General features: G+C 42.6%; 1 protein-coding gene across 2 annotated transcripts; it reads right to left on the bottom strand.

The window, feature by feature from the left end:
* Positions 1–746: 746 nt before the first annotated feature.
* On the bottom strand, positions 747–22953 carry LOC124519611 (myosin-1). Of its 2 annotated transcripts, none has more exons than XM_047089966.1 (38): positions 22747–22953; positions 22509–22652; positions 22234–22390; positions 21149–21176; positions 20300–20414; positions 20125–20217; positions 19927–19990; positions 19197–19295; positions 19002–19105; positions 18706–18844; positions 18407–18525; positions 18167–18316; positions 17880–18050; positions 16799–17114; positions 16637–16704; positions 15395–15482; positions 15195–15312; positions 14752–14875; positions 14526–14662; positions 14172–14427; positions 11866–12108; positions 11596–11772; positions 10625–10770; positions 10458–10548; positions 9982–10371; positions 9281–9407; positions 7589–7707; positions 7238–7434; positions 5783–5966; positions 5334–5499; positions 5120–5244; positions 4407–4715; positions 4116–4319; positions 3668–3793; positions 3410–3580; positions 3044–3148; positions 2826–2921; positions 747–964 (listed from the first exon to the last, which is right to left on the bottom strand). In XM_047089966.1, the coding sequence occupies exons 1-38, from the start codon at positions 22948–22950 to the stop codon at positions 812–814; spliced, it is 5823 nt and encodes a 1940-aa protein (XP_046945922.1). In that variant the 5' UTR covers positions 22951–22953; the 3' UTR covers positions 747–811. The 2 variants fall into 2 exon arrangements, with proteins under 2 accessions (XP_046945922.1, XP_046945921.1); XM_047089965.1 differs by having other exon boundaries at positions 16637–16707; positions 16805–17114; positions 22747–22950.
* Positions 22954–27831: the final 4878 nt, after the last annotated feature.

The raw sequence follows: 27831 nt of genomic DNA, 5'->3' as shown, positions 1-27831 counted from the left end.
TACTGGGAGAACGCCTTGTAAGAGATACTGAACTTTCCAGAATGAGCACAAATACTGCAAATATATTCATTCTTAACTCTCGTTTCACAACGAGGGAGGAGCTCAGGAAAACAAATAACTAAACATATCGCAGTGGCAAAAAAGAAAAAATCTCTCATATTTAAAAAGGACTAGAAAATCTACAGAATATTTCCCTCTCAAGGAATCCCTAATCCCAAATTAATAGTTCACGTAGTTATAGTGGAGAATTTGCATTATTAATATTGTTGAGGGTCTAATCCAAACGTTTTATATTTTCACTTATTTTATGTAGCTAATTAGTGTTTTAATTTATTTCTACTCAATCTTGGGATCAAGAATTTCCTACCATCTTATGAAGAAAATAAGTTACTTCGTTAATAGAAATCAGCCTCTCTGATAGCTAGCTGATGTTTTACCAAGTGAGACTTATCAGATGTTCCATGTTGTGTACGCCTAATGCCCACCTCTAGTTTCACCTGCTCCCCCCTCCCCAGGGACAAGGGGGGTTTAGGGCATTTACCAACATGGATTGGCCTGGCTGTTCCTATCCTATTTTATTCTTGGTGACTAAATCCTTCTCCATAAGATATAAGCAAAATCTCTTTCCTTCTCTTCTTGATGCAGAAAAAGATTAATTGACACGGGGGCGGTGGGGGGCAGGTGGAAAGAGAGACTCACAAGTTATTTGCGGATAAATTTTTTATCTGCAAAAATCCAGAGTAGAAAACAGAGTGACAAAGATGTTCACATTTTGTGCATTTCTTTGGTCACTTTTCAGCATTTGGTTGAATTACTCTTCACTTATGATTTTCGTGTGGACCTCCCGGCTCTTTACCCGCAGCTTGTTGACCTGGGACTCGGCAATGTCAGCCCGTTCCTCGGCCTCCTCCAGCTCGTGCTGGAGCTTGCGGAATTTGGAGAGGTTGACATTGGATTGTTCCTCCTGAGAATGAATGGAAATGCATTTAGGAGGGAAAAAAGGTCAGGATTTCTAGTTTCTTAGGTCAGTGGGTCTCAAATTTCTTTTTACTTGAAAAGACTTCACTCTACTAAACCTTTTTTTAAAAAAAAAACCTAGAGAAATGCTCTTGAATTTTTTTTAATTTTTTTATTTTATTTTTTATTTTTAATTTTCCTTGCATGCTTCTTGAACCCATGGATAACAAGGAGGGACAGGTGACATTTGCCACCAGGATTTCTAAAAGTTCTCCTTTTTAACATGTAAACATCTTAGAGCCATTACTAAATATGTCAGTTTTCCAAACTTTTTGTCCCCCTGAGTCTGGTGAATGAAACCAAACCTTCTAAAAATGCAGGTATACCACCTGTGTTATACTGAGCTAATAGCCTGGAGTATAAATTATTGCCCGTTGAATATAAATTATTACAACTTAATGCAGTTTACAAATTAAAGAAAACTTGTTTCTTAAAATAGTTTTGAGTAGTCTCTGATTATGTTTGAACAGATAATGAGTGAGTTTGGGAAGGCCAGTTCGGGTTTAGTCTTTAGTAATTGTCCTTTTTTAAAAGGCTCATTGACAGCTGTCCATAATGTGGCATTCAAATTTTGAAGTTAATAAAACTTAGAATCACTAAATAACAGACCTTAAAAAAAACCTCAGATCTTCCTCTTATAGATGAGGAAAGTAAGAGCCAGAGAGACATGTTAAGTCTCTCTGTCACCAACCACCCCCCCCCCCCCCACCGCGCCCACTCCCTGCCCCAGACCTTAGAGGTCAGCAGAAAAATGAAAACCATTCATGGACAGAGGAACTAATTTGTGATAAGTAGGTATATATATATATATATATATATATATATATATATACCCATACTTAAATACTTAGGAAATCAGCAATATTTGTTATTTAAGATAAATCATAGGCTGGAGAAGTGAGACAAGGTGGAGTGCCAAGAATCTGTTGATTTGAACATAACCAAGATCTTCTGAGCTCAGTGGTTTGAACATAAGCGGGACCTTCTGAGCTCCAGGCTTAATATTTAACTGCTTACTTGTCACCTTCACTTATGTATACAGTGGTATTTCAGTGTTTCCAAAACAGAATTCCTGTTTCTTTCTTGCCCTGTGAATCTGTTCCTCTCTTAGTTCCGCATTTTAGTCCTTGCTGTGCCATCCACCTGGTTATTCAAATCACAGACTGGATGAATTGCCTTTGATTTCCTTTCTCTCTCGCCTCCCAAGGGCGACCTTTTAGCATATCCAGTAGTTTCTCCCTCCAGAATGTGTCTTGAGTCTCTCCACTCGGTCTGCTCCACCACCATTCTAACACAAGCCATGGGACCTCCTGGAAAGCCTCATAAAATGTCTCCTTGTACTGCCTGTGTTACCCAACAGTCCATTCTCCACAAAGTAGCCAAAATATACTTTAAAGAGTATAAGCCCAGGCATGACTGAGCAGTTCAGAACCCTCCTGTGGCTTCCCAGGGTCCCACTGTACTTGGAATACAATCCAGACTTCCTACCAGGGCCTAGAAGACCCTGTGATCTGCTTCCTACCTCACTCTACTGCCTCTTCTCTACTGCTCTCTCCGTGGTTCTTTCTGTTCCTTGAACCAGACTCTTTTCCACTCAAAAGCATTTTGTTGCTCTTGCCCTTCCCTGGAACCATTTTCCCTGGCTCCTTGAGTGGTTGGTTTCTTCTCATTCTTTAGAGTGTCATTGGCCATTTTCCTTTGATCCTTCCTCACCATACCCTCCTTTTCTTTCATCCCTTAAATGAAGTTAGTTCTGCCATATCTGAGACCAGAGGCTGCTCAGTCACTCCAAGGGGTTCGGAACTCACCGCTTCCTCAGCTTGTCTCTTATAAGCTTTCACCTTCGCTTGCAGTTTGTCCACGAGATCTTGGAGCCTGAGCACATTCTTGCGGTCTTCCTCAGTCTGAAATAATATTTTTAAGAGTGAGTCTCTTGAGAGTACAAACACCATGACATTTTGTTGTACATTTGCTTTTTGATCCCTTGCAAACTAGGGTGAAAACCTAGACAAGCCATTTTCCTTACCTGGTAAGTGAGTTCCTTTACTCTTCTCTCATGTTTGCGTAGACTCTTGACAGTTTCAACATTGCGCTTCTGTTCACTTTCAACTTCTCCTTCAAGTTCGCGTACCTGTAAAAACGTGGGCATTTTAAAGACATTTACTGCGATCCATTCACTCAACGGATTTCTGCTTCTTCAAATGACCTGTGGTGCTTCTTTCACTCTGTTTTATATCTAGGTTTCATGCCCTAGTCTAATTGTCCCCTTAAAAGCTCTTTGGCAGCAAGGAATGTGTCTCATTCCATCTCTGTATGCCCCACTCATCCAGCAGCACTAGGTCCTCAAAAGGCCCGGGATTGGAATGAGGAAATGTGCCATCAGAAGACCCACCCTGGCCTCCAGTTTCTGGATCTGCTTCTTCCCGCCCTTCAGGGCCAGCTGCTCAGCCTCGTCCAGACGGTGCTGAAGGTCCTTCACCGTCTGCTCCAGGTTCTTCTTCATCCGCTCCAGGTGGGCGCTGGTGTCCTGCTCCTTCTTCAGCTCCTCGGCCATCATGGCCGCCTGTTAGCAGTGAAACAAAACCGGTTGAGAGCTGGGCTGGCGCATCAGCATTCAAGTTTGAGCACCACCGTGTTGCCCTCTGCTCACATCAGTGATGGCCTTCTTGGCCTTCTCTTCTGCGTTGCGGGCTTCCTGGACAATGTCTTCCATCTCTCCCTGGATCTGGGAGATGTCTGTCTCCAGCTTCTTCTTGGTGTTGATCAGGCTGGTGTTCTGTTAAAATAACAAATTTAGAAATATCTAGTATATGAGAGCAAAGTTGGGATGCCAGATTTCTAATGAACTCACAGGCTAGTTAATTAAGTAATTAGTATCCCTCCTTGTTCAATAAGTTATCTGAGATGACAATATATTTTTGAACGACAATCAACTTTGGATGTCACAGTACAGATAAATATTACTAACCCACAAATATTAAATGTTTTAAACGTTATCCTCCATAAAACACTGTGAGTACATTCTTAGATAAAGCTACGATAGGAGCAAGAATTTCATTTTCATTCCTTTGTATTTTTCACTCTTCTGTTCTACTCACTTGGGTGTGGAGGAGCTGGACGCGCTCACTGGCGTCCAGGAGCTCCTGTTCTGCGATTTTCCTGCTCCTCTCCGTCTGCTCCAGGGTCGCCCGCAGCTCCTCGATCTCAGCCTGCAGCAGGTTGGCCCTGCGCTCCACCATGGCCAGCTGCTCCTTCAGGTCCTCCTGGCCCCGGAGCGCGTCGTCCAGGTGCAGCTGGGTGTCCTGTGGAATGAACGATCGTTGAGACACCTCGTTCTCAGGGCTGCAGTCTCCCCAAGCCCCTTGGGGCCCTCTTTCGAACCCACTTACTTTGAGGATGCCCTGGGTGTTCCTGTAGTTCCTCAGGGCCTCTGCAGCCATGCGGTTGGCGTGGTTCAGCTGGATTTCCATTTCATTGAGGTCTCCCTCCATCTTCTTCTTGAGCCTGATGGCGTCATTCCTGCTCCTGATCTCAGCATCCAGGGTGCTCTGCATCGACTCCACGACTCTGATGTGGTTTCTCTTCAGCTGGTCAATTTCCTCATCCTTTTCAGCGATTTTCCTGTCGATTTCAGACTTGACTTGGTTCAACTCCAGCTGGATGCGCAGGATCTTTCCCTCTTCGTGTTCAAGAGATGCCTTTAATGACAGCAAGGGGTGACGTTAGGGAATGGAAGTTTATGGTATTCTAGAAATAGGAATTAGTTCTTACTTTTTTGCTACCATAAGACATCTTTGTTCCCTCGTTACAGAAATTTCTACAATGTGTTGTTGGTTTTATATATTTCTGTCTCCCCAGCTCGATCATTCCCTTGAGGGCAGGGACCTTAACTTACTTGTTTTTGTTCCTTTGGTGTCTAACACAGTTCTGACTAACACCTGTGTGTTAGTTGCATGCATGGTCAAGTCTCCATCCTCATATGTAGTACACAGAGTGAGAATTACTTTTCTTTTCTCTTGATTCAAGAATTTCATCAATTTTACATGCAATAGACTCTAATTCCCCTTGTAATTGTTTTTAGAATGTATGATAAAATGTCTACCTCTGCCTCCTCTAGAGCAGCCTGAAGTTCAGACTTTTCATGTTCAATTTGCTTCTTTACTTTTTCTAGTTCATGGATACGTTTCCCTCCTTCTGCAATCTGCTCAGTAAGGTCAGAAATCTCCTCTGTTGGTGAACAGAAATATAAAAATTTTTTTCAGTGAAGGAAAATATTTTTTCAAATCTTTTGTTAAAGGAGATTAAAGTGTACTCACGTTGCAAATTCTTATTTTCCCGCTTCAGGGTTTCAAGTTGGTCTAAGGATTCCTCATAAGCATTCTTAATCTTGAACAGCTCTGTGCTAAGGGAGCGGGACTCCTTTTGGGAAGCTTCAAGTTCAGCATGAGTTTCTTCATACTTCTGTTTCCATTCTGCCAGGATCTGCGGGGCAAAGGGCAGTCAAGAAATTTAATGGAGAGAGTTTGATGGGATATGAGAACCATCTATTCTGGCAGCTGCCAGGCAGAGTTGGGATGACCTGGGACTGACAAGTAGTTATGAATGAAAAAAGTAGAAACCACAGGACTTGTCCTCCCCCACTGCCACCTGCCATGGGGCAGCAGCTCCGAGAACAGCTCTCTCAGATAGTTGGAATAAGGCCACTGAAGGGAGCAGGCTTTGGTCCCGTGTTGAATGCCAAGGCAGAGGCTGCAGCACGAGGTACCTTGTCGAAGTTCCTCTGCTTCTTGTCCAGGGCCGCGCAGGCTGCGTTTGTTCTCTCCACATCGATCATCAGGTCCTCCACTTCATTCTGGAGCCGCTGCTTCGTCTTCTCCAGGGAGGCACATTTGGCGTTCACCGCTTCTACGTGCTCCTCGGCATCCTGTAGACGCTGGGCCAGCTTCTTCCTGAAAGGTGAAATAAGGACAATAGAAGTGAAGGCCATCAGCAGAATTGGAAGTTTCCAGGTAGGTACAAAAGAGTGCTTTCCACAACCAGACTCCTAACGGTCTGCTCTTCAAGCTTGTTTTGTAGGCCTAGTTCTGTGTTGACTCATTCCCACTCCTACAAACTAAATGCTGACAACAGTCCAAATTTCAACATCACCACACTTCATAGTCTGGTTTTAAGGCCATCTGTGATCAGCCCAAGCCAACATTTTACCCATTAAGGTCACTGGTTTATTCCTTCTCTGTAGAATATTAATATCTGTCTTGAATTACTGTTATGTATGTCTTGTCTCCACTGAATTTTCATCTCCAGAAGGTAGAGTGTGTATCTTGCTAATCTTTGCAAGACTGTCACACATGTTAAGTACTCAAATGTTGGATGAATTGAATTCAAATGAATTCAAATTCATTACCAAATATGCTTGATTTTGGCTAATTGTGTCCTTCCCTTATTTTTCCTGGCATTCCATTAATCCTTTAATAAAAATAAACTTTTCCAAATCAATGTCAATTTTGCTTTGTGAGCTCCACTGAAAATCTCTTCTAAGGCATCCACCCAAACATGATTCCAACCACATAGTTGTACACTAGTCACAGGATAAACGACTAGCTCCCTCCTGAAACCTTCTGAATGAGTAGGTTTCTTCTTGTCAAGATTCTCCCTCTTCACAGTTGCATCTCGAACTGTTGATTGCATTGAATATTTGGTCCTTTTTGAAACCAGGTGTTTCCTTTCTTATTGCAGAATTTATGTTTTCTTTTTAGTCTTTAATAGTATATGTCTTTGTTCCCCTACAAATAGCCATGTTTTTACATCTCAGAAGGATGAGCTATGCTTTGAAATCTTGGTTATTTTTCCCTTACATACCTAACATCTTCGAACAATTTTTCCATTAGTGGCTGAGAGGAAGGAGAGGCACAGGGCAATACAGTTAACTCTTACTCTGTCTACACCTTTATAGATAGAATGATGCCCAAAATACCCCCTTTTGAAAATAGTCATTCAGCTTCCTCTTGCCTTACCACCTGCTTTCTCTTTTTGCCCTCTAGCTTAATTCTTTTCCCGCACTGCCAGATTGTTTGTCTTGCTTTGGTTTACGTTCATGCGTGTTTTTTCCATCGTTTTTAAATTTTGTTTTTGGAGCAATGGACATTTTCCCATATAGTGCTTATAGCAGATGCACTTGGTTAACAGGGATATTCCCATTTTAACTAAGTCTAGAACATACTTGGCCTCCTCCAGCTCCTCTGTGCGCTGGATGGCATCCGTCTCGTATTTGGTCCTCCACTGGGCCACCTCGCTGTTGGCCTTGGACATTGCCCTCTGCAGCTCAGCCTTGCCCTCCTGCTCCTCCTCATACTGTTCGCGCAGCAGGTCACAGTCATGGCGGGCTGATTGCAGGGCGTGGGCCAGTGCACTCTTGGCCTAAGAACGTAGAGATCAATGACTTAATTTTATATCTTTAAAGTGATATTTAGTCTCTAGGCTCCTAGAGGTCACCAGAAGAAAATCTATGGAAGTAAGAAAACCACAAATAACCTCAAAAATAAGGATAGTGACAATAACAAGTAGGGCTTACCTTTATCTCCTCTTCAAGCTGCCTTTTTAGTTCCTCAATCTGTTGTGTGAATGCTTGTTTGCCCCTTGAGAGCTGAGAAACTAACGAGTCCTTTTCATCTAGCTGGCGTGAGAATTCACCTATTAAGACCAAGATGGATAAAACTCAGCCTTACTTTTGGAAATCAGAGCTCTGAATTAAAAGCTGGAGCAGGGAAAGGGAGCTGAGTTTGAAACACTTTGGAGAGTATTGATTACAGCAAGCCACCAACCTCCACTTCAGTTCTGATGAGAAAATCTATATGAGAATGAGAAGTATGGAAAGCTTTGAGGCAGATTACATAGTTACAGGCAACACAAAACATTTTGCAAGGTATTTAAGATTATTTGATCACAGTAGAAATTGGTCAAGAAACATGCAACAAGAAATGTAAATCAAACCAACAAAACATCCCAGTGCTTCCTGTCTAAGGCAGTAGTGTTGTCCTAGTGTACCTTACACTGAAAGTTGATTGAAACAAAGAATTTATTGTATGGAAAATAGGAGACTTTGACCGATTCCCTCCATCAGTAGAAGTGATGTTCAGAAGAAAATCCTGGAAGCATTTTCATGTTAAGAAATGATCAAATACCCTTCCACCCCAGAATTCATTGGTTTAGGGGGCCTGAGCAGTTCCTAGACTAAATGGCATTTAAATCCAATCCAACTCTTCAGGCACCATAATTCAGAAAACATGCTGTGCTGTATTAAACAGGGAGGAAAGACTTTCAGCTCCATTTTTGAACTGGTTACCTGGAAGCTTTATCTCTTTAATAAGAACGACAACTTTCTCCTTTTTCCATACCACTAAATTCTAGAAGGAACTTAGAAAAGATTCTTCAGATTCTTTGAGAATACAGGTTTTCTTCTTCCTGCATGAAGTGTACTAACTACCTGCATGACAATAACACAAGCCTCATTTGAACTTTGTTCTAGAAAGAACAATATTTGAATGGATATGAAAAAGTGGTTCTCCAACACTTTGATCTGCCTATCACTTTAATAGTCCAGACAACCCATAAAATAATTACCATCTCATTAACCTCTTGCTTGAGGAGGTAGAACTTTGGTAAAAAAGTTGGTAAAACTTTGGTAAAAAGTTAATTAGGGGAAGGGGTTAATGCACAGACTCTCCAATTTGGGGAGTCAAAACTACAAACATCCCTTGAAGGCTCCGGTGGGGGTGGGTTGTAGTACTATTTCTCTGCATGATGGTGCTAGCTAGCAGCAGTTGGCCAGACTTCAGGAAAAAGAGTGGAGTAAGCGTTCTTGGACAGCCACCTCATCATTGCCATAGTCTGTCATTTTTAAAATGTGGATTACATTACACAGGCCGTTGAGGGTAATAGAGTAATAAATAACTTGGGCAAGCATTTTGAAAGATGAAAATAAATATTGTGAAGATACACTTTAAATCTGATAACTTGATTAAAGTCAAATCTGCTTTAAAATGTGAACAAGCAAAAGAGCCTGGATCTCTTTAGTGAAATCAACAATTACAACAAAAAAGAAAGCAGTCCGTGCCAGTGGTCAGTAATGTGTTCATACGAGTGGTGGTGGGTGGCCCCCAGGCAGATAGTATGTGATCTCAATTAAGTCATTGCAGAGGTTTTCAGCAAATTAAGCATCCAAGCTAAATTTGTCATTCAAGGTCAACACTGGTCAATGGCCCACCTGATTCTGTCTGCAGACGCGCTCTCTGAGCCGTCAGGTCATTGATCAGCCGCTGCTGCTCCTCTTCCTTGGTCTTAAGTTCACTCATCTGGTCTTCTAGAGTGCGGCACATCTTTTCCAGGTTCCCCTGCATCAAAAAGTGGTAGAAGGCATCTCAAGCAAGTATTTGGACCACAGAAAATTTCAATAATCCACACATTCCATACGGTGGTACTTCCTTATTTGGAGAATTAAATATCTTTACAAGCAAACAAAAACTACAGAGGCCTTGGGTTGTGGTGGAAAGAGTAACGAATGACAGAGTCTAAACGTGCTACCAGCAAATGGCTTTGGGAATTTAAGTCTTAAATCAGGTGGCTTATCTCTGAGATGAGAATAATGATACTTGATTTTTTTTGAGCAGCAAGTTTATGTATTTGTGCTTAAGGGGAAAAACAAAAGCCTAATCAACGTGAGGTGTTTTTAAAAACCCCAAATGCATAGTTGAGTTGCTCTCATTTGGAAGAGCTGAACTTTCCGCCCTACATGTTCTTTGGGTGTGGCTGTTCTCACAGCAAAGAGTGGACGCTTTGCCATCACACCCTGGGTGTCCCTCGCTCCCGCCAGTCACCTGCTTGTGCTGCCAGTTACTAAGGACTCTTGACCGGCTCACTCACACCTGTCTCACAGAAATCTCTTTAAGACTTAAACCATGGTTGTACCTTGGCCTTGGAGACAGTCTCCATGTTACTGGCCAGGTCGTCGATCTCCATCTTCAACTCGCTCTTCTCCTTCTCCAACTTCTGCTTGACCCTCTGTAGGTTGTCTATCTGCTCCCCCAGCTCGGCCACGCTGTCCGCGTGCTTCTTCCTCAGGGTGGCCGCCGTGGCTTCGTGCTGCAGGGTGGCCTCCTCCAGGTCCCTGCGCATCTTCTGGAACTCGGCCTCCCGCTTCTTGTTCATCTCGATCTGGGCGGAAGTGGCCCCGCCGGCTTCTTCCAGCCGCTCGCTGATCTCCTCCAGTTCTCGGGAGAGGTCTGAGCGCTGCTTCTCTGCTTTGGCCCGGGAGGCCCTCTCTGCCTCGATTTCCTCCTCCAGCTCCTCGATGCGGGCCTGAGGGTGACACACCAACATTAATGGCAACTCGTGGCAGTTTTGATTCCTGTGATAATGTGGACGAGGTGGAGGTTGTGACTCACCTGTAACTCCTTGATCTTCTTCTGCAGCTGCATGGCAAGGGCCTGCTCGTCTTCAATCTTGCTTTGCAGATTGCTCATTTCAAACTCTTTCCTGTCAAAGGGGCACTTTATGTCAGTCACAGAAACAGTAGTAGCACTTTCCCCATAGACGTGTTCTCATTGCTTACTTTTTGAGTTTCTCATCGAGTTGCTGCTTGTCATTTTCAATATCCATTGTGGATTCTTGGGCCAATTTTAGGTCTCCCTCCAGTTTCCTCTTGGCTCTTTCTAGGTCCATGCGGATTTTCTTTTCTTGTTCCAGGGATCCTTCAAGCTATAAGTTAATAATGCATGAATATAGTTCCTGAAATGTTACCATCTTTTATCCCAGGTTTGACTTGTAGACATTTAACGCCTATCTAATCAGCAGCTTATTTTGATTTTTCCATGAATTAGGCAAATTTGTCCCACCTATTCCATTCTCATAACTATTCACTTAGTCCCAGGAATCATCATTTGAAAGGTGAAGTGTACCTCATTACCATACCATTACAGTAAACTGCCAGGGAGACAGCATGCCTTCCCTATCTCCCCACCGGAATCCACTGTGACTGTGCTTCACCACACCCACAGACCCCACAGCTGTGTTTCTAACCATGACTTTTGTCACTTCCTCCCTGATGCACACATTTATAGCGGGTTCTCTATTTGGTATCAGACTACGTTTAAAGCCGAATTCACCTTCCACATTCTTTATTTGGAAACCTTTCTTCCTGTGAGAGAGAATCTTACGGATGTTTACTACTTCTTTGCTATTGCTATGCTCCCCATTTGGAGCATCTCTCAATTTCTTTGCATGGCCTCTTGCTTTTCAAGCCCAGGCCAAACCCATTTTGTTTGTACAGATTTCTTTGGTAAACACAGCTTTCCTTTTCCCTGAGTCTTTTTATGTATATTGTCTGTTACCAACAACTTTGTTTATTGATTTTTTTTGACTTCTTGGGTGTCCATCTTAGACCTTGTAGCAAAGATAATGTCCTATACACATATCCATTGGAAGCTTTTGAAAAGTCCTCATTACATCATAAGAATACAAACTCATGTTTACTTAGTTTGTTATAAAATTAAAAAAAATTTTTTTACATGATTTTAGGCTTACATCATCCACTTGTTGTTCAAGCTTGATTTTAGCTTTGGTCAGCGTGTTGACCTTGTCCTCTTCTGCCTGTAGGTCATCCAGGGTCTGCTGGTGGGCCTCCTGGAGGGCCTTCTTCTCCTTGGTCAGCTTAGCGATGGTTTCGTCCAGGCCTGCCATCTCTTCCGTGAGGTTTTTCACCTTGAAAAATTAAAGAAGAAATGGTATCTGTTCTAAAGCAGGTTTACTAGGCTGGCAGAACCTCGATATGGTAGAACGGAGTGTGATTCGTACCTTGTTCTCTGTGGCATGCTTCTCCTTTTCAACCTTGGCCAGGGTCAGCTCAAGATCATCGATGTCTTTCTTGAGCTCTGAACACTCGTCCTCCAGTTTCCTCTTCTTGGCCGTCAGCTCGGCGTTGATCTCCTCCTCATCCTCAGCTCTCTCAGTCACCTCCTTGATCTTGGCCTCCAGCTGGATTTTCGTTTTGATCAGCTGATCGCACCTTTCCTCTGCATCAGCCAAGCTGTCTGCTTCCTGAGAAGGGATAATAGGCATTTTTAGATTGTAGTTCTTTGGACATTTTCAGATTTTATTAATATTTCAAAACCATATAAGTGAATTGTGTTTTAAAGCCTTAGGTTACTTTTTGTAAACTTCCCATCATCTAGGAAATGTTTATTGGGCACTTATTATGACATTGCAGATTTTTTTTTTAATTTAAGGAATTTAAGTCATGGTTCCTGATGAAATTATGATACAGTTTTATTTGCTAATGATGCAGTTCAGGACATACTATGCCAAAATATGGCACCGTGGCATATTGTGTACCATAAACTGAAGGAGTTTGAGAAAATGGAAGATGCAGGAAACCCACTCTGACCTCCTTCCCTCACCGTAAAACAGGTCAAAGTACCTTTCCTGTACTAGTAGGAAAGAAGACATTCTTATCACCAGAGATGAGAATTGGGGGCCAAGAAGGCTGTATAAACAAACCTTGTTAAACTAACCCTTATCTTTTTAGTTACTTTTTCACCATTTAATACTCTTAACTCAAACCCCTTTGTCCTGTCAAATCTTTACAAATTTATTGCCTGTCTAAAAGATATAAAAGCTTCCTGCTCTGCTTACTTCTTTGGGTCTTCAGTCTCTTGCAAAGGCTCCCATGTACATGTAAAAATTCAATAAATGTGCATGCTTTTCTCCTGTTAGTTGATGTTGGTTGCTTTAATTTTCAGACCCAGCCAGGGACTTTAAGAGGGTCCAGGAAAACTTCTTGTTCCCCTAATGATGACCTATATTTAATGTGTTGGTATATAATTTCAGATAAGTCTCCTTTCTTTCTTTAGTATTTATTTCCAGAAAAGTTTAGTGTGTAAAAAACAGACAAAATGGTCAGGTATCCAGCAGGTTGCTAGAGGGAGGGGTAATATCAGGAAAGTGACTTAAAGGGAAGATGTCTTACAGTGACAGAGTAGCTGGGAATCAAAGGAAACACATGGAAGAAATAAGAGGCACTAAAAATGTTCAGAGGTGGTGCTTAAAGAAGTACCAGGTGGGTTTCTTATAAGTTAGAATAGAAACTCTGTGGGAGCAGGGGCCATGCCTCTTACTTCAAGTTGTATCCCTGGTGCTTGGAACATTATTCCGTATTTATTAAATGTGGAGACTTGACAGAATGATGTTGGAAAGAGGTCATACTATTCTCAGAGGAGAGGAGTATGATTGGAAACTGAGGTATACCTTGCAGTTAGCACCCGGTTCTCGAAGGTGTGATGAGCCTCTTGTCATTTTGGAAAAACTGTTCAAAGTCACAGTGCCAACCCAGGTAGGTACAGACAGTTCATCTTTCTTTACATCTTCTAGTGAAAGGCCCTAAACCTGTACGTCCAACTGGACCAAAGTAGATGTTCTTCTGAGCTCAGAGGACTGTAGGACAACTCTCAGTACTCAGGTAGTGGGTCTCGGTAGCAAACTGAAAGTCTCTGGTCATTTGCGTCACAAAGTGGGTTAAGCAGTGGTGTTTGATCAAACATTTCTTCCAGGTCTTCTGGGTGTTTATTGGGACATCAAGCAAGAATGTCAACCCTGTCTCTCATGCTTTGGATAAAAACTGACACTGTCTATAGAAAGTGTTCCCATTATCCTGGTCATGATCCTACTCTTTCAGGTACTGGAGAGTTTCTAAAGATAGAACTGTCAGGGAAGTTGCCAGAATACTGGTTTCAAGTGGATGTATTTTCATCATGATGTGTCCTCCCTCTTCACTGTGATTATTGTTCTTTTCACTGGTCTAATTTGCTCTTCTCAGTAGGGAGAATCTTGGGGAGCAAAGATCACCTCATTTTTTGACCACATTCTGCTAGGAAAAACACTAGGGGGAAAGGGAAAATGCTTTTCTTTTTCCTTTTAAACAGCAAGAATCCTACTGCAATGCTTTGTAGTAATGTTGTGTATGGGATTGTGTGGATCTTCTATGGAGTTGTGAGTTAGGAAAGATTGATAGTCCCTTAGGTGGAATCTAGACCTTTCTCTAGCAATTACTCAGCTGAAATTTTCGCATCAGATTGGGTGCTAAACAAATGGGTTCTGATACTCACAGCTTGGACCTGGAGTTGCAGGTCATTTTTCTCTTGCATCAGAGCAACCATTTTCTCCTCCAGCTCTTTTCTTTTGGCCTCAGCCTTTTCAAGACTTTCCTTGGTCTTCTCAAATTCTTCCTTCATGTTGGCCATCTCCTTCTCAGTCTCGGCGCTCTTGAGGAGGGGCTTGATCTTGAAATACAGCTTCATCCAGGGCCAGTGCTTGACGTTCATGAAGGCGCGGATGTTGTACTGGATGCAGAAGATGGACTCTCTGTGACAGAAGCAGAAATGTTCCACGTCAGGTTCTCACAGGAAGCAGAGTGAAAAGGCCTTGGCTGCTGGGGCTCAGTAAAATATCTCTGTTAATACCTTCTCTCCACCATCCTCTGGTACTCCACTCTGGCCAAGAAGCCTCTGCACCTGGCCTGGGTTCGGGTAATCAGCTGGGCCAGCTTCTCGTCTCGCATCTCCTCTAGAAGCCCCAGAAGACCAGCTTTGAAAAAGACCTGTGTGGGGGGAGGATTTGCAGATCAGAAACTGTACATAAACTTCAAAGGGACATGGATAGCATCGGGTGGGCTTTAGAGACCATTACCTTGGTGTGACCAAATTTATACTGGGTGTGGTCAACGTCGATGGACCCAAGGAGCTTCTCAGAAGCCTTCTTGCTGTCAATGAACTGCCCTTCAGGGATTGCACTTGCATTTAATACCTTGTATCTGTTTAGGCCAAACAAATAAATGATACAGCTATTGTCACCAATAACAAATCTTCTTGCCTTATTTTAGAAATGATGTAACTTTTGGGTAGTCTAACAAACATAAACAAGAAATCATATCTACGTCTTTATTCTCTGCATATTCAAAGGGTGTCAAACTTTTGGCATATCAGCATACCAAATGATCAATACAGAGTCTGTTAAGTGTGTTTCTCTTCTCCTCAATTATAATAGAATGTATAAAGGATTTTTATTTCAATCAAAAAAGTTGAAATAAATAAAAGAACCTCTTGAGATAATTTGAAGTGAGAAAGTCTGACCTCTGTTTGAAGTCTGCATAAAGGATTCTGCTGGGGAATCCCTTCCTGCAGATGCGGATGCCTTCCAGCACTCCGTTACACCTCAGCTGGTGCAGGACAAGTTCATGCTCCATGGCCCCTAAAGGGAAGGATACACATGCCTTATTTCATGGTCTAAAGCAAACACGCTGGCACTTGTCTGGATGTCAGAAGTGTCTTACCGGGGGTTTTGGTTTCATTGGGGATGATGCAGCGTACAAAGTGGGGGTGAGTGCTCCTCAGATTGGTCATCAGCTTGTTCAGATTCTCCTGTGGAATTAATGAATATTTGGTTTGAAAGTGTGCTCTTTTCATGCATTCATATTTACAGACATAATCACTGTGACAACCGTGACATTGCTTCAATTCTAACGAATGGTATCCTAATTTGAATTTGCAAAGAGTTCTTTCTGGAATTTCCACATTCCCAAAAAGTCCTTCCCTTTCCTGTTTTTGTGCCTTATAAACATATTTGTCTACAAGTTGTTGAGGTGGTTGTTCATTGCTTTTGAATCTCCTAGCATGTGTTGTAGATTTAATATGATATTCTAAATGTAGGGAAATACCCCACCCATACTGTTTCACCTGGATATGTGATCTGACGTTACAAGTAATTCAGTGTCTTATTCCAAATCTGTCATTTCTTTATTTACCCTACTTTCAATTGTATCTGCTTCTCTATCACATTCCTATTCCTTTTCCTAATTACAGAGCTGTGTCCTCCTGCTCATTCCACAGAAAGTGGCCTTTTAGTGCTTCACTCTGGGAATTGGCAGAAAACCAACAGCCATGTTACCAACTGTGAGAAGTGTTCCAATTTGTGGAAATCCTGTTTGTTTGTTTGTTTGTTTGTTTGTTTGTTTGTTTTTCCAGATAACTAAAGCTTTCATTGTTACATATGGGATTGTCCAAAGAAAAGCAAATTTTCCTTCAAGAGCTATTTTTTATCACATCTGTTTTATACCCTTCGTTTAGAATCAGCCTCCAATTCCCAACACTGTTCTTCTGTCTTTGGCTTTCAAAATCCACTCTATTCAGTTCTGTGCCAATATATACCTAGGCACGTGCATCATTTGGAGGCTCCCACATACTCCAAAAAATCTCGTTTTGCTTAGTCCTATCCCAATAGGACCTTTTAAATGTCAAATGACTTTATTTCCTGGCATTCAGATTTAATTTTGTTATCTGATACTGACTTCTGCAATTCACTGTCATCCCTCCTGACACCTGGTCTCCTATACACTGAAGTGTCTCTTCCAAACTACCCCAGACCCTCTGAGACTCCATTCTACCACCACCAACTGACCTAGATCTTTGAGTCACATTCAGTTCTGGAATTCTTGCAAGATTACTCCCCTTGCCCCACAGATACAATAAAATTGAAGTTCTTAAGTCAAATAAGAGAGAGCAAAGGATGTTTGTACCCTGAAGAGAGCAGACACAGTCTGGAAAGAAGAACCCTTCTTCTTGCCGCCTTTCTTCCCACCACCAGCCTCTAAGGGGGGTAGAGAGAGCACAAGCAAATCATAAGACAGGCTTTCTCAGTGTATGTTTTATATATTAAATGAAAGGTGACTTCTGTTGCAAGTTACCTGCTTCAGCAGCTGCTCCCCCAGTGAAGAGGAAAGCCAGAGTCTTCATTGCGGACTTCTGGTACAGCCCAACCACGGTCTCATTCAGGGGGTCCTTGTTCTTGTCCAGCCAGCCGCCAATGTTGTAGTCCACGGTGCCGGCGTAGTGCACCAGTGAGAAGTGGGCCTCGGCCTTGCCTTTGGCAGGCTTGGGCTTCTGGAAGTTGGCAGACTTTCCAAGATGCTGCTCATACAGCTTGTTCTTAAAGGAGGTGTCTGTAGCCTTGGGGAACATGCACTCCTCCTCTAGGATGGAGAAGATTCCCATAGGCTGAGAGTAGAAAAAGAAACAGATGCCGTTTGAATTTTGTCTGCTTATAGAAATAATATGTAACATCATGATCCTATTTGAGTAAATTCATCTTTTAATTTCTTACAACTAATGAAGACTTATTCCTTGGTCCAGAAGTCGTTAAGTTAGCAAATATGTATCAAGTGCCTCTAGAGATGCAGATGCTGTGCTGGGCTCTGGGATGTGATGGGGAGGGAGATGATTGAAGGGCATGCTCTTGTGGAGTTTGTGTCTCGCCCCAAGGCTTTACAGCCGTATTTCTCCCAGTATGACTCAAAAACTGGTTGCATCAGAATCACTTGATGAAAACTCAGGTTCCAAGGCCCCCATCCACACTGACCAAAAAGTTTTTCCAAGGGTAATGTGCAATTTTATTAAGTACTTGTGGTGAGTCTTAAACCGAACTTTGAGAGCCTCTGGTTTTAAGTACTAGAAATTGGCATTTCAGTTACCAGTAATAATGAATCTAAGGATGATGAAGTGATAATAAGTACAAACTACTCTATCTAGTGCTCTTTTATAAGGAAAGATGGCTTTAAATATGAGGCCAGCATTGCAAACCATTGGGAAATGTAGAGTTCCGTACGTTAAAGAAAATATTCACTCTCCTTTTACCAGGATATCTACCTTGGAGTTAGCAAAAGAAGGAGTTTTCCTGATTTTGTTTACCAGTAGCAATATTTTAAGATTCTCACTTAAATACTATTCAGCAGTGTACTCTGTGACCTGAAAAGTCATACGAACCTTCTCGATGAGCTCGATGCAGGCAGCCAGGTCCATCCCAAAGTCGATGAACTCCCACTCGATGCCCTCCTTCTTGTACTCCTCCTGCTCCAGCACGAACATGTGGTGGTTGAAGAACTGTTGCAGCTTCTCGTTGGTGAAGTTGATGCACAGCTGCTCCAGGCTGTTGAACTAGGGCGTTGCAAACACCAAAGAGCTCAAGTGAGTTTGGGAAACCCAGGGGGAATTCGGCAGAGCAGACACGAAGCAGAGGGGCCTTAACAGGGCCGCTTATTCCAACAACTCACATCAAAGATCTCAAAGCCGGCGATGTCCAGGACCCCGATGAAGTACTGTCTGGGCTGCTTGGTGTCCAGCTGCTGGTTGATGCGGGTGACCATCCACAGGAACATCTTCTCGTAGACGGCCTTGGCCAGGGCGCCCACTGCGTTGTATACCTTCGTGGACAGAGTAATGATTGTTGGTGTTACTAAAGACGTGTTGAGAAGGCTGGGGATGTGTGTGATTCATTGAGGCCGTTCACTTACCTGCTGCACAGTCTGGCCTTTGGTGACAAACTCGTTGCCGACCTTAACCCTGGGGTAGCAGAGGGCTTTGAGCAGGTCAGCAGAGTTCAGACTCTGGAGATAGGCCGCCTTGTCAGCAACTGTAAAGACACAATTCAGGCATCCTGTGTGACCTACTGTGGACCCCACAATTCATAGGAGCAGAGTGATGAGTGAATCATTTTATAGAAAGTCTGTATGGGGGTAAATTTGCATACATCCATCAGAAGCTCAGCTGTAAAGGAAACATGAATATGGAGTGGGCTTTTCGTCTCTGTTACCTTCGGTGCCATCTGGCTCGGCCTGCTCCTCACGCTGCTTCTGCTTGAACTTCATGTTCCCATAATGCATCACAGCCCCCGTGAGCTTGTAGATGGAGACTCTTTCATCAGAGGTGAAGCCCAGGATTTCGATGGCACTCTACCAGGAAAAATGAGAAGACAAAAGGACAGAAGACACTAACTTATTGAGGAGAATTTATACCTTATCTTTAACCACACCCAGAGAGGGGTGTTATTTTCATTCCCATACATAATGGATTAAAAAAAACAAAAACAACCCTGCATATGTAACTTACATCTGTGGCCATCAGCTCCTCTTGGTCATCAATGCTGGGGACTGTGATCTCCCCTTGACTGACGAAGGCATAGTCATAAGGGTTGGTGGTGATCAGGAGCATTTCTGGGTACACAGAAGTCAGGGTATACGTTTTACACTAGAAGTTGTTAATAAATGATTAACGTCTAGCGTATAAACTTAAGCTCTTTCTTACCAATTAGGTCTGGCTTCTTGTTAGACATGATCTGATAAAAAATGTGGTAGCTTCTTTCTGCCTTCAGCTGGAAAGTAACTCTAGACTTCTCCAGAAGATCTGCAGTGGAAAGTAGACATTGGTCAGGGCAGAAAAATTACAAAGTTCCTGGAGTGATTTTGGAACTTGGGGTCATTAGCTACTTCTCACTGGCCCCTTGAGATTTCCACGGAATGTCCCCCCGAGGTACCACATATTGTGCCTCTGCAAACACCATTGCAGTTATTCTTAGCACCTCTGGAAAGAAACTAAAGCCTGCCTGGCTCAGGATATAGACATTTCTCATGCAGAAGATCCTTGACATTTGGAGTATAATTGATTCTCAAGAACCTCTGTCTCCCCAGGGTCTCTTCTCACTTTAAAATAGACCATTAAGAGCAACGTTTATCAAGGCTCAGTAGGCAACTCATTTACCCTCATGTTAGTGTTTTCCTAGAAAAAGTTGAAATTCATTCTGAGGCTGGATTATTTCAGACAAGCCCAACGGCTCCCGGCAGTTCTTACGGAATCATTAGCTCATGACTGAGGATAAAGCACACTGTGGGCTATGGGTAAGACTGGCATTAACCATGGGCATGTTTGGCAGCAGACTGGTGTTTCACAGGCTCCAGGCTCAGCAGGAGCTGCAAAATGTTCCTCCAAACCATCAGTTGTCATTCTTGGATTCTGTTGAGGAGGTCCTGTTACTCACATGTTTCAATATCAGCAGAAGCCAGTTTTCCCGTGGTACCGAAGTGGATCCTGATGAATTTACCCTTGCAAGTAAAAATGATGATGTTATATACCAGACTTGAAGCGCACGAGAAAGAGGAGACTGCAACGATAATTCAGGCATGCTTTCTCGGGCACTTAAGGGCTGAGAAGAGCCTTCTGTGACTGAGAGACTCACAAAGCGAGAGGAGTTGTCGTTCCTCACGGTCTTGGCGTTGCCAAAGGCCTCCAGTAGGGGGTTGGCGCTGATGATTTGATCTTCCAGAGTCCCCTGCAAAGGCAAGCACGGTCCTCACGTCTGGGCTCCAGACTTCCTGAGAGCCCTGACATCTTGAGTCTGACCCCAGACCCACCTGCATTTTGCCCGAAGTAACTTCCTCCTTCTTCTTCTCCCCAGTGACTGCAATTGTTGCAAAGTACTGGATGACACGCTTGGTGTTCACGGTCTTCCCCGCCCCGGATTCTCCGCTGCCAAACAGAGACCAAACGTATGTGAGGAATTAACCTCTGTGACAAACGAAAGTGCTTCCACTAGCAGCATTTACTACCTTATGCATCGATCTTTTTATGTCTTTGTCAGTTCATATTATTTCTGTTGCTCTCCACTGATAAGAAGTAGAGAAATCCATCCATTAATCACCTAACACATACTTCTTGAGGGCTTAAAATGTGCCAGGCTCTCTTCTAGGTGGCCTGGGGTTGAGGGAGCCAAAGGGCAACCACCCACAACTATGTGGGAAGTGAAACTGTTAGTAAAAAAAACTCTATGAAACAATTATGTGTTCTTCAGTCTCCTTAGATTAAAGACATGACTTAGGTTAAGTCTTTGAAGGACTGGACATCTCTCAAGGAGGCCTTAAAAATGAGCTACTGGTAACATTCCCAAACGGCTCAACTGTTCAGGAGGTGGTATGTTATTCCCTTCCATGCCCAGAGACAGGATTTTATACCATCATTTTATACTCTCAGGAAAGTTCTGTGCAGTCTTTAAGACTGGACTAGCAAATGACAAAATTTGGGGCATTGTTATTTTATATTCTGAGGTAGTCTAAGCCCTCCAACAAGCTATAAACAGTATCTATTTCCAGGCTGATCAGCCATTGCCTCAGTATGGGAGCATTAACTATTTTTTTTTTTCTTTTTTGGTGTCTTTTTCCCAGTGCAAATAAACTGCCAGTGAGTCCCAGGATAGTAATACATACGTGATTAAGATAGACTGATTCTCCCGATCTAGAAGAAAAACAGCAGGCAATCAGCATATATACAAGTTACACAAACAAAACTTTCTATGGGGACGGACCTGTGGTGTTGAGTGTCTCACTTTAAATGGAGCTTTTAAATACATTATTGTAAAGCTATGTATGACATTATTCTTAAACCTCTTAAGTTGAGGAGAAACATAGAATGCTGTTATATCTTGAATTCCTTAAGCTGTGACAATAAGCATGTCCTGGTTTAAGACAAAGAGCGATACTTTCCAAAGCCAGACACTGTCTAATTGTCAGCTGTGGATTCCGGTAGCATGCTGTCTGCTGGTCAGTGCATGAAACTTTCTGAAAAGTGGGTAATCTAAGGGTTCGGTACGTTTAAATAGTTCATCAAGCCAAGGTTGAGGTGTTGTTTCTAAATGAATTAATTGGCCTCACAAAGAAAAAAAAATTTTTTTGCCTTATGGCCACAGACTGCACCCCAGATTCTCATCAGCCTCCCCCAAAGTATGGCATCGGGTCGAAGAAAGATCAGATGAGGAGCACAAAATCCTTTTAAAGTGGGGGACACAGCATCTGTTCATGTGTGTGTAGCCCCCAAACACCATCTTCATTCAAAGAGGGGGCATCTTCTCTGAGATGGTCTCTGATGACTTGAGAGACAACAATACTCCTAAAAGCATCAGGTTTGTGGTCAGCAAGAAACTTAAGCACAAAAGGACTGAACGAACGTGTATTTTTCATTTCTATTCAGACAGTGTGATTCAGTTGTTACTGAATCTTAACTCTTATTATTTACATCTATACAATAAATTATGTATTCCCAAGAAGGAGACTGCAAGCAAATGCAGCTGAATCAAGGTGGAGCGGTAGTGTGGCCTGGGAAAATCACGGAGTGGGAGTCTGGAGAGCTAGGTTTTAGTTCCAGCTTTGACGGCATGTAACTCTCTGTGTTTTAATTGCCTCTTCTGTACAACCAGGGGGGTGGATTAGATTATTTCCAAAGATCTTTTTAGCTTTAACACGTTGTGACTCTAGGGGGTAAGGTAATTTGTATGAGAAACACTTGAGCCACTCACCCGTCAGCATGAACTGATAGGCGTTGTCGGAGATGGAGAAGATGTGGGGCGGGGCCTCCTGGCGCTTCTTGCCTCGGTAGGCCGTCACCACCTCTGCATTGTACACTGGCAACCACTTATAGGGGTTGACGGTGACACAGAACAGGCCTGAGTAGGTCTGTACCAAAAAGGGGGAAAGAAGGAATATAATCATTTCATGGGGACCTTAATAATCTGCTGTTTTTCAAAAATATTAACTGCCTGCACAAGCAGAAAGGCCATGAGAATGAACTCACGTAGATCATCCAGGCTGCGTAACGCTCTTTGAGGTTGTACAGCACGGCGGGCTCATGCAGGTGCGTCATCATGGCCATGTCCTCGATCTTGTCGTATTTGGGAGGGTTCATGGGGTAGACTTGGTCCTCTTTCACGGTTACAGTCTGGCAAGTCAAATAAGAGAGGCCAGGTCAAAAAGTGTCAGCTCACCTTGCCCCAGGTGCCGCACCATCTCATCATCTCAGACACTTTACTCACCGCCCCTCCTTCAGTCTTGGCCGTCACCTTCCCCCCTTCCCTGCTTTGCACTGTTGCTTTCACGAAGGACTCTTTAGGGTCCACCACAAAGACTGATGTCTTGGCATCAAAAGGCTTATTCTGGGCCTCAATGCGCTCCTTTTCAGACTTTCGGAGGTACGGAGCTGCCTCCCCAAAAACGGCCATCTCGGCGTCGGAACTCATGGCTGCAGGTTATTGGCGGCAGCCCAGTCGAAGACCCTGCCTGGGAAAGAAAGGAAAAGTATTATAGACATTCAGATATTACATATTCCACGTTTAGAAAAAGAAAACATTCTGTATTCACTTAGCATTGCGTAGAGTGTGACCACGTTTGGCTAGAGACGAGATATGGGTGTTTGTGTTTTGTGCCAGCACTGATAGGTACTTAACTTAGTCAAGCATTTGGAAAGAGACTGTGGTTTCTGGCTCTGGCTCACCTGCTGTATGACCTGGTAGCTGCTTTCTGTTTCATCTGTATACACATTCATTTCTGTTAAGTTGCCTGTGACTTATACAGGGCACAGAGCTAGGCTCTGGCAGGGTTTCCTCCAGCTCTTTCGCTGAGAGCACTCTTCCAACTGGATTATAAGCACCTTGCAGGCAGGGAGTACTTTTCCTTCTACAGCATCCTTCACGCCTCTTAGAACACATACGGGATACATGCAAGGGCTCAAAGCTGGCTTTGTGAATTTGCAGCACAATGGATTTCTGTTGCTAAAATTCTAGGAACTATTTGGTACATAGTGAAAACCTTTTCATTACAGATTTGGATTCATTATAGACTCACAAAGAGTACCTAAATCAAGGAAAGCAGGAACGGGGGCGGGGGGGGGGGTGGCTTTGCTTTGTGTTGTTTTGTTAAAAAAAATTCTATTTTACATCAATGTTTTCTTGTTCCCATACCGTAATTTTGACAAATTTGGCTTCTTCACCTGTCTTTAGTATTTCTGAAAGACTAATTCTAAAATATTATTATCTGTTTTCTTGCTTTATTATTGAGAATCTCAGAAAAATTTCACAAAATTTCCTTTCCAAGATCTGTCTCTTGCCACTTTAACTAACATTCATTAATCCTGTGCTTAATGATAGTGATAGTAGGTAGTGATAGATAGTAGTGATAGATAATGATAGTGATCATAGGTAATTTATTTTATAATCATAAAGATATTTTTCCAGAAAGACTCAAAGCACTTGTGTAAGGTTTCCCATGCTTTCCCATTCAAGCTGCAGGGATTTGGGTAACACAAAATGCTTTGTCTTGCTGAAAATGCTCAGTCATTTACATATCTTTCGTTTTTAATTTCCATTTTATGGACTGTGAAACAACATACACGTTTAAGCCACTTTTCCAAGGCAAGGATTCAGTTCATTCAGATAGCCTCTCATGGTTTTTTTTATATTATATGATGTTGAGGCAAAGCTGTAGTATAGGAAATTTACATTTTCTCTATAAATGAATAATAACACCAAAATGTTGTGTTACATGTTGTAACTCAGTTATTTAAAAGACAGACTGCAGTGCTGGTAATAGAAAAAAATTGTGTATAAAACTTCTCAAGACTCTAAGAAAGCATTTTCATATATTGCAGAGGCTATAAATTAATGAGAACCAGTTTCTAAAGTCCCCTTCAGAATTTTTTCAAGGGAAGCATGATCAGCCATGAAATGAAAATGCTTTCAATTTATAACCCCCCAAGCACTCTCCAACCACCTTCAGAAGATTTCTTGCCTCCTGTGAGGAATAAGAAAAAAAAAAATCAGTATCTTACCTTAGAGATGCAACCTTGAAGTGGGTCAGAACTGTAAGGGAAAGAGCAAATTTCTTCTGATTAAATTCTAACGGTTCCCAATAATAGCATAATTGTTAGGCGAGAATCAGGAAATGACTGGGGACACTGAAACATCTAATTAAAATTGCCACGGAGTAAGTAGGTGCCTTACTGGAAGGGCTGCCAGGGGCAGGGAAACCGGGATGTGTGGCATGTATGAGGGCGGCCAAGTATCCCTTACCGTCTCCAGACAGAGCCCTGTCCTCACACACACTTACCTTGAAGCTTTATGAGGAAAGACGAGCCAACTCATTCCAAGGGTACTTTTATAGGGTCAAATATGGAAAACACGTAGCCTCCTCCTCTTTCTTAAAACATTTTTGGCAAAACATGTTTTTGGCAATGAAGGTCTCCAAGCATAATTCCCCTCATATTAAAGATGTTTGGATATAATTAGAAGTATTTCCTCTCACATTGGGTTAAGTATATGAATCAATCTCCTATAAATAATTTGAGAGGTCGGCAGTCTGAAAGTGATCTGCCTTTGGAATAATGTAAGGTGTTGTTTCAGAGACAGCTATGTTCTGCCATCCCTGGACTTTGTTGCTGCCGTCATTCTGTTTCGCTGAGCTGCCTGTGTGCAGTCTCTTCCACTGGCCGAACAATTGCAGATTTTAGAGTAGGAAGGGAGGTTGCAGCTCTTGACCAGAGTGGTAGGAAGAGGTGGTTAGTCGCCCCCAGGAAGGCACGAGTTTTGTTTGTTTGTTTTCTTTGCAACTTATTGTGCTTTCCTGAGGGTGCTTGGAAACGTAATTTTGAATTTTGAAACTTGCTTCGTGAAGAGCAGCCAAGGACAGCTTCTTTTGTTGCGTCCAGTCGGCTCCCTCTGATTCGTTGTCAGATCAGACCACTCCCACTTCAAGCTGGCTCCAGACTTCTTTGCCTCGCCAAGCTGAGGTGTCCACTTCTCTCATTTTTTGAAAATGCAAGTTGCTTGTGAAATCCTGTTTCCTCTATGAAACTCAACATAGGAAAATATTAGAAAGCAGGGCATTTCTCTGTCTAGAGGCAGCACCTGTGACTCCTCCACCAGCTACCCATGGTATATATTTCACATTTTGCTTACAAACGATACCTGAACATTGTTTTCTATTCTGATTTTTTAAGAGATGTTTGTTATTGTGTCTGTCTTGTGTCTCTCTGTGTCTGCATTGTCTGTCAGCGGCTGAGACCCAAGTTGCTGCATATACTCTGTTTGGCAACAGTTCCTGTATTCTTGCACTTACATTTCAATCCGTTTAATGAAATGGGTCACCTTCTGAAAGCACATGTCTAGAGATACTGGTTGTACTGGTCATGGGATCTATTACTGTAAGGGACCATCAGACCCATATTCCTCATTTTACTAAGGAAATAGCGGAGGTTCAGAGAATAGAAGGGAGTGACCACAAATTACTCAGCAGCCTTGACTCTGGTCACCTGATTGGTATGGCAGCCCAGCGTGCTTTCTGGTATCACTCTTGTGTCTGGAGTAGATTAAAGCCATCAGGAAGGGTCTTATAGGAGTCATGCGTCTGATGGAGCCTTCCTAGCCAACTCCTAACCTGCTTGGTTACCACAGGTATAGATAGAATTTTACTTTCTTTCATAACTGGGTTTTTGGTTTTTTTTTTCACATTCGTTTTCTTTAGCAGACCTCCGAGAAATGTGGGCAGTGGTTTTCAGGAAGACAGAACATTTTAATAATGTTCTCAGTAGGATTTGATATGAATTTTAAGGTAGTCCTTTGACCCACTCTGGACAGATTTTGCAGTAAGTTTGTTGTAAGACATTGGTTTTGGTCATTACTGCCAAGTTACCAGGCACTGAAGCATTTATAGGTGGTGTGGGAACAAAGTGAAAGCGGGGCCAAAGCAGTGAGAAGGGTGATCCCACACCCTTCCTAAGGCCAGAATGACAGTGGGAATCCTAGTTACCTGCTAAGCTGCTTCCTTGTGTCTGATTTAAGTCACTCTCCTGCAGTACATTTAAACCAATATACTCTTGCTTTCAATTCACATGGATAGTGACCACTTGGCTTTTCCTTTATGCTGTCTAGGAAGGTCATACTTTTGGCTCTGCACCTCAACTGAATTCATTTTTGAAAATTTTGATCATCAGGGTACCTATGTGGCTCAGCCGGTTAAGTGTCCAACTCTTGATTTTCAGCTCAGATCATGATCTCATGGTTCATGAGTTTGAGCCCAGCATTGGGCTCTGTGCTGATGGCGCAGAGCCTGCTTGGGATTCTCTCTCTCTCTCTCTCTCTCTCTCTCTGCCCCTTCCCTACGTATGCTGTCTCCCTCTTTCTCTCAAAGTAAATAAATAAACTTAAAAAAAATCTTGATCATCTAGAAAAACTTCTCTGAGTAATCCAGATTGCTACAATATCTGGGTTTTTGCACCACAGTGATACTCATTATTATGTGTGTTGAATATGCACCTAAGTTATCTAGGGACTCATATTTTATTGACACTTTTGATCATTTATTTATTTTGGCTCTTCACATGATTATACAGGCAGCCATCAAATCTGGAAACATAGGCTAATAGCTTATTGATATTACATTGGAGTATATAGAATAATATTCTCTTTGTCTCCGGACTTGATAGGCACCCCGTAGTTTTCCTAGGGAGAAGGGTATATCTCACTCTTGCATGGCATACCCATTACCCGATGTGTGTTCTCTGAATATATGGTGTATCGGCATTAGTGCTGAAAAAAATCCTTGTGGGCTAATGATACTAATACTTTGGATTTGTATTCTTGATAACATCAAGGAGAAGTAATGATATAGTGTAGTCTATTTGGGAGTATAGCCGCTGTCATTCTTTGCATAGACCTGGAAAAGTAGGTTTATGTTAGGGGAATCAGGAGCTTTCTAAGATCCTTCTATGACCTGGCATTAGGGAAAGGTTAGAAAGAAAGGAAGGTGACCCTCAGATTTCTTCCAAAACAGACTTCCCTGATAGGCAACAACTTTGTAGTCTTAAAGTATTTTTATAGACTTAAAAGTGAATGCTACTTCTTAATGGCAGGTTGAGTGTAATTGTTTGATAGCCTTGTGATTATTCTAGCTTTGACACCGCTTTAGGAGAGAGAGAAAAGACCAGTCTAAGGATGCTGTTTGCAAAGTACCCTATGCTCTTTATTTCCTTTGCAGTAGGGTAGAATAGACAATAATTACAGAAGGAAATGACCAAAGACTTCACATTTTGTGCCTCTCTTCAGTCGTTCCGTAGCATCAGGACATGA

The sequence above is a fragment of the Lynx rufus genome, unplaced genomic scaffold (genome assembly GCF_022079265.1).
Source record: "Lynx rufus isolate CCGP_SWC_20201006 ecotype Redwood Valley unplaced genomic scaffold, mLynRuf1.p SCAF_28, whole genome shotgun sequence".
In the NCBI taxonomy this organism is placed as follows: domain Eukaryota; kingdom Metazoa; phylum Chordata; class Mammalia; order Carnivora; family Felidae; genus Lynx; species Lynx rufus.
The sequence above is the reverse complement of the archived record's forward strand: the minus strand, read 5'-3'. Positions and strand labels throughout refer to the sequence as shown.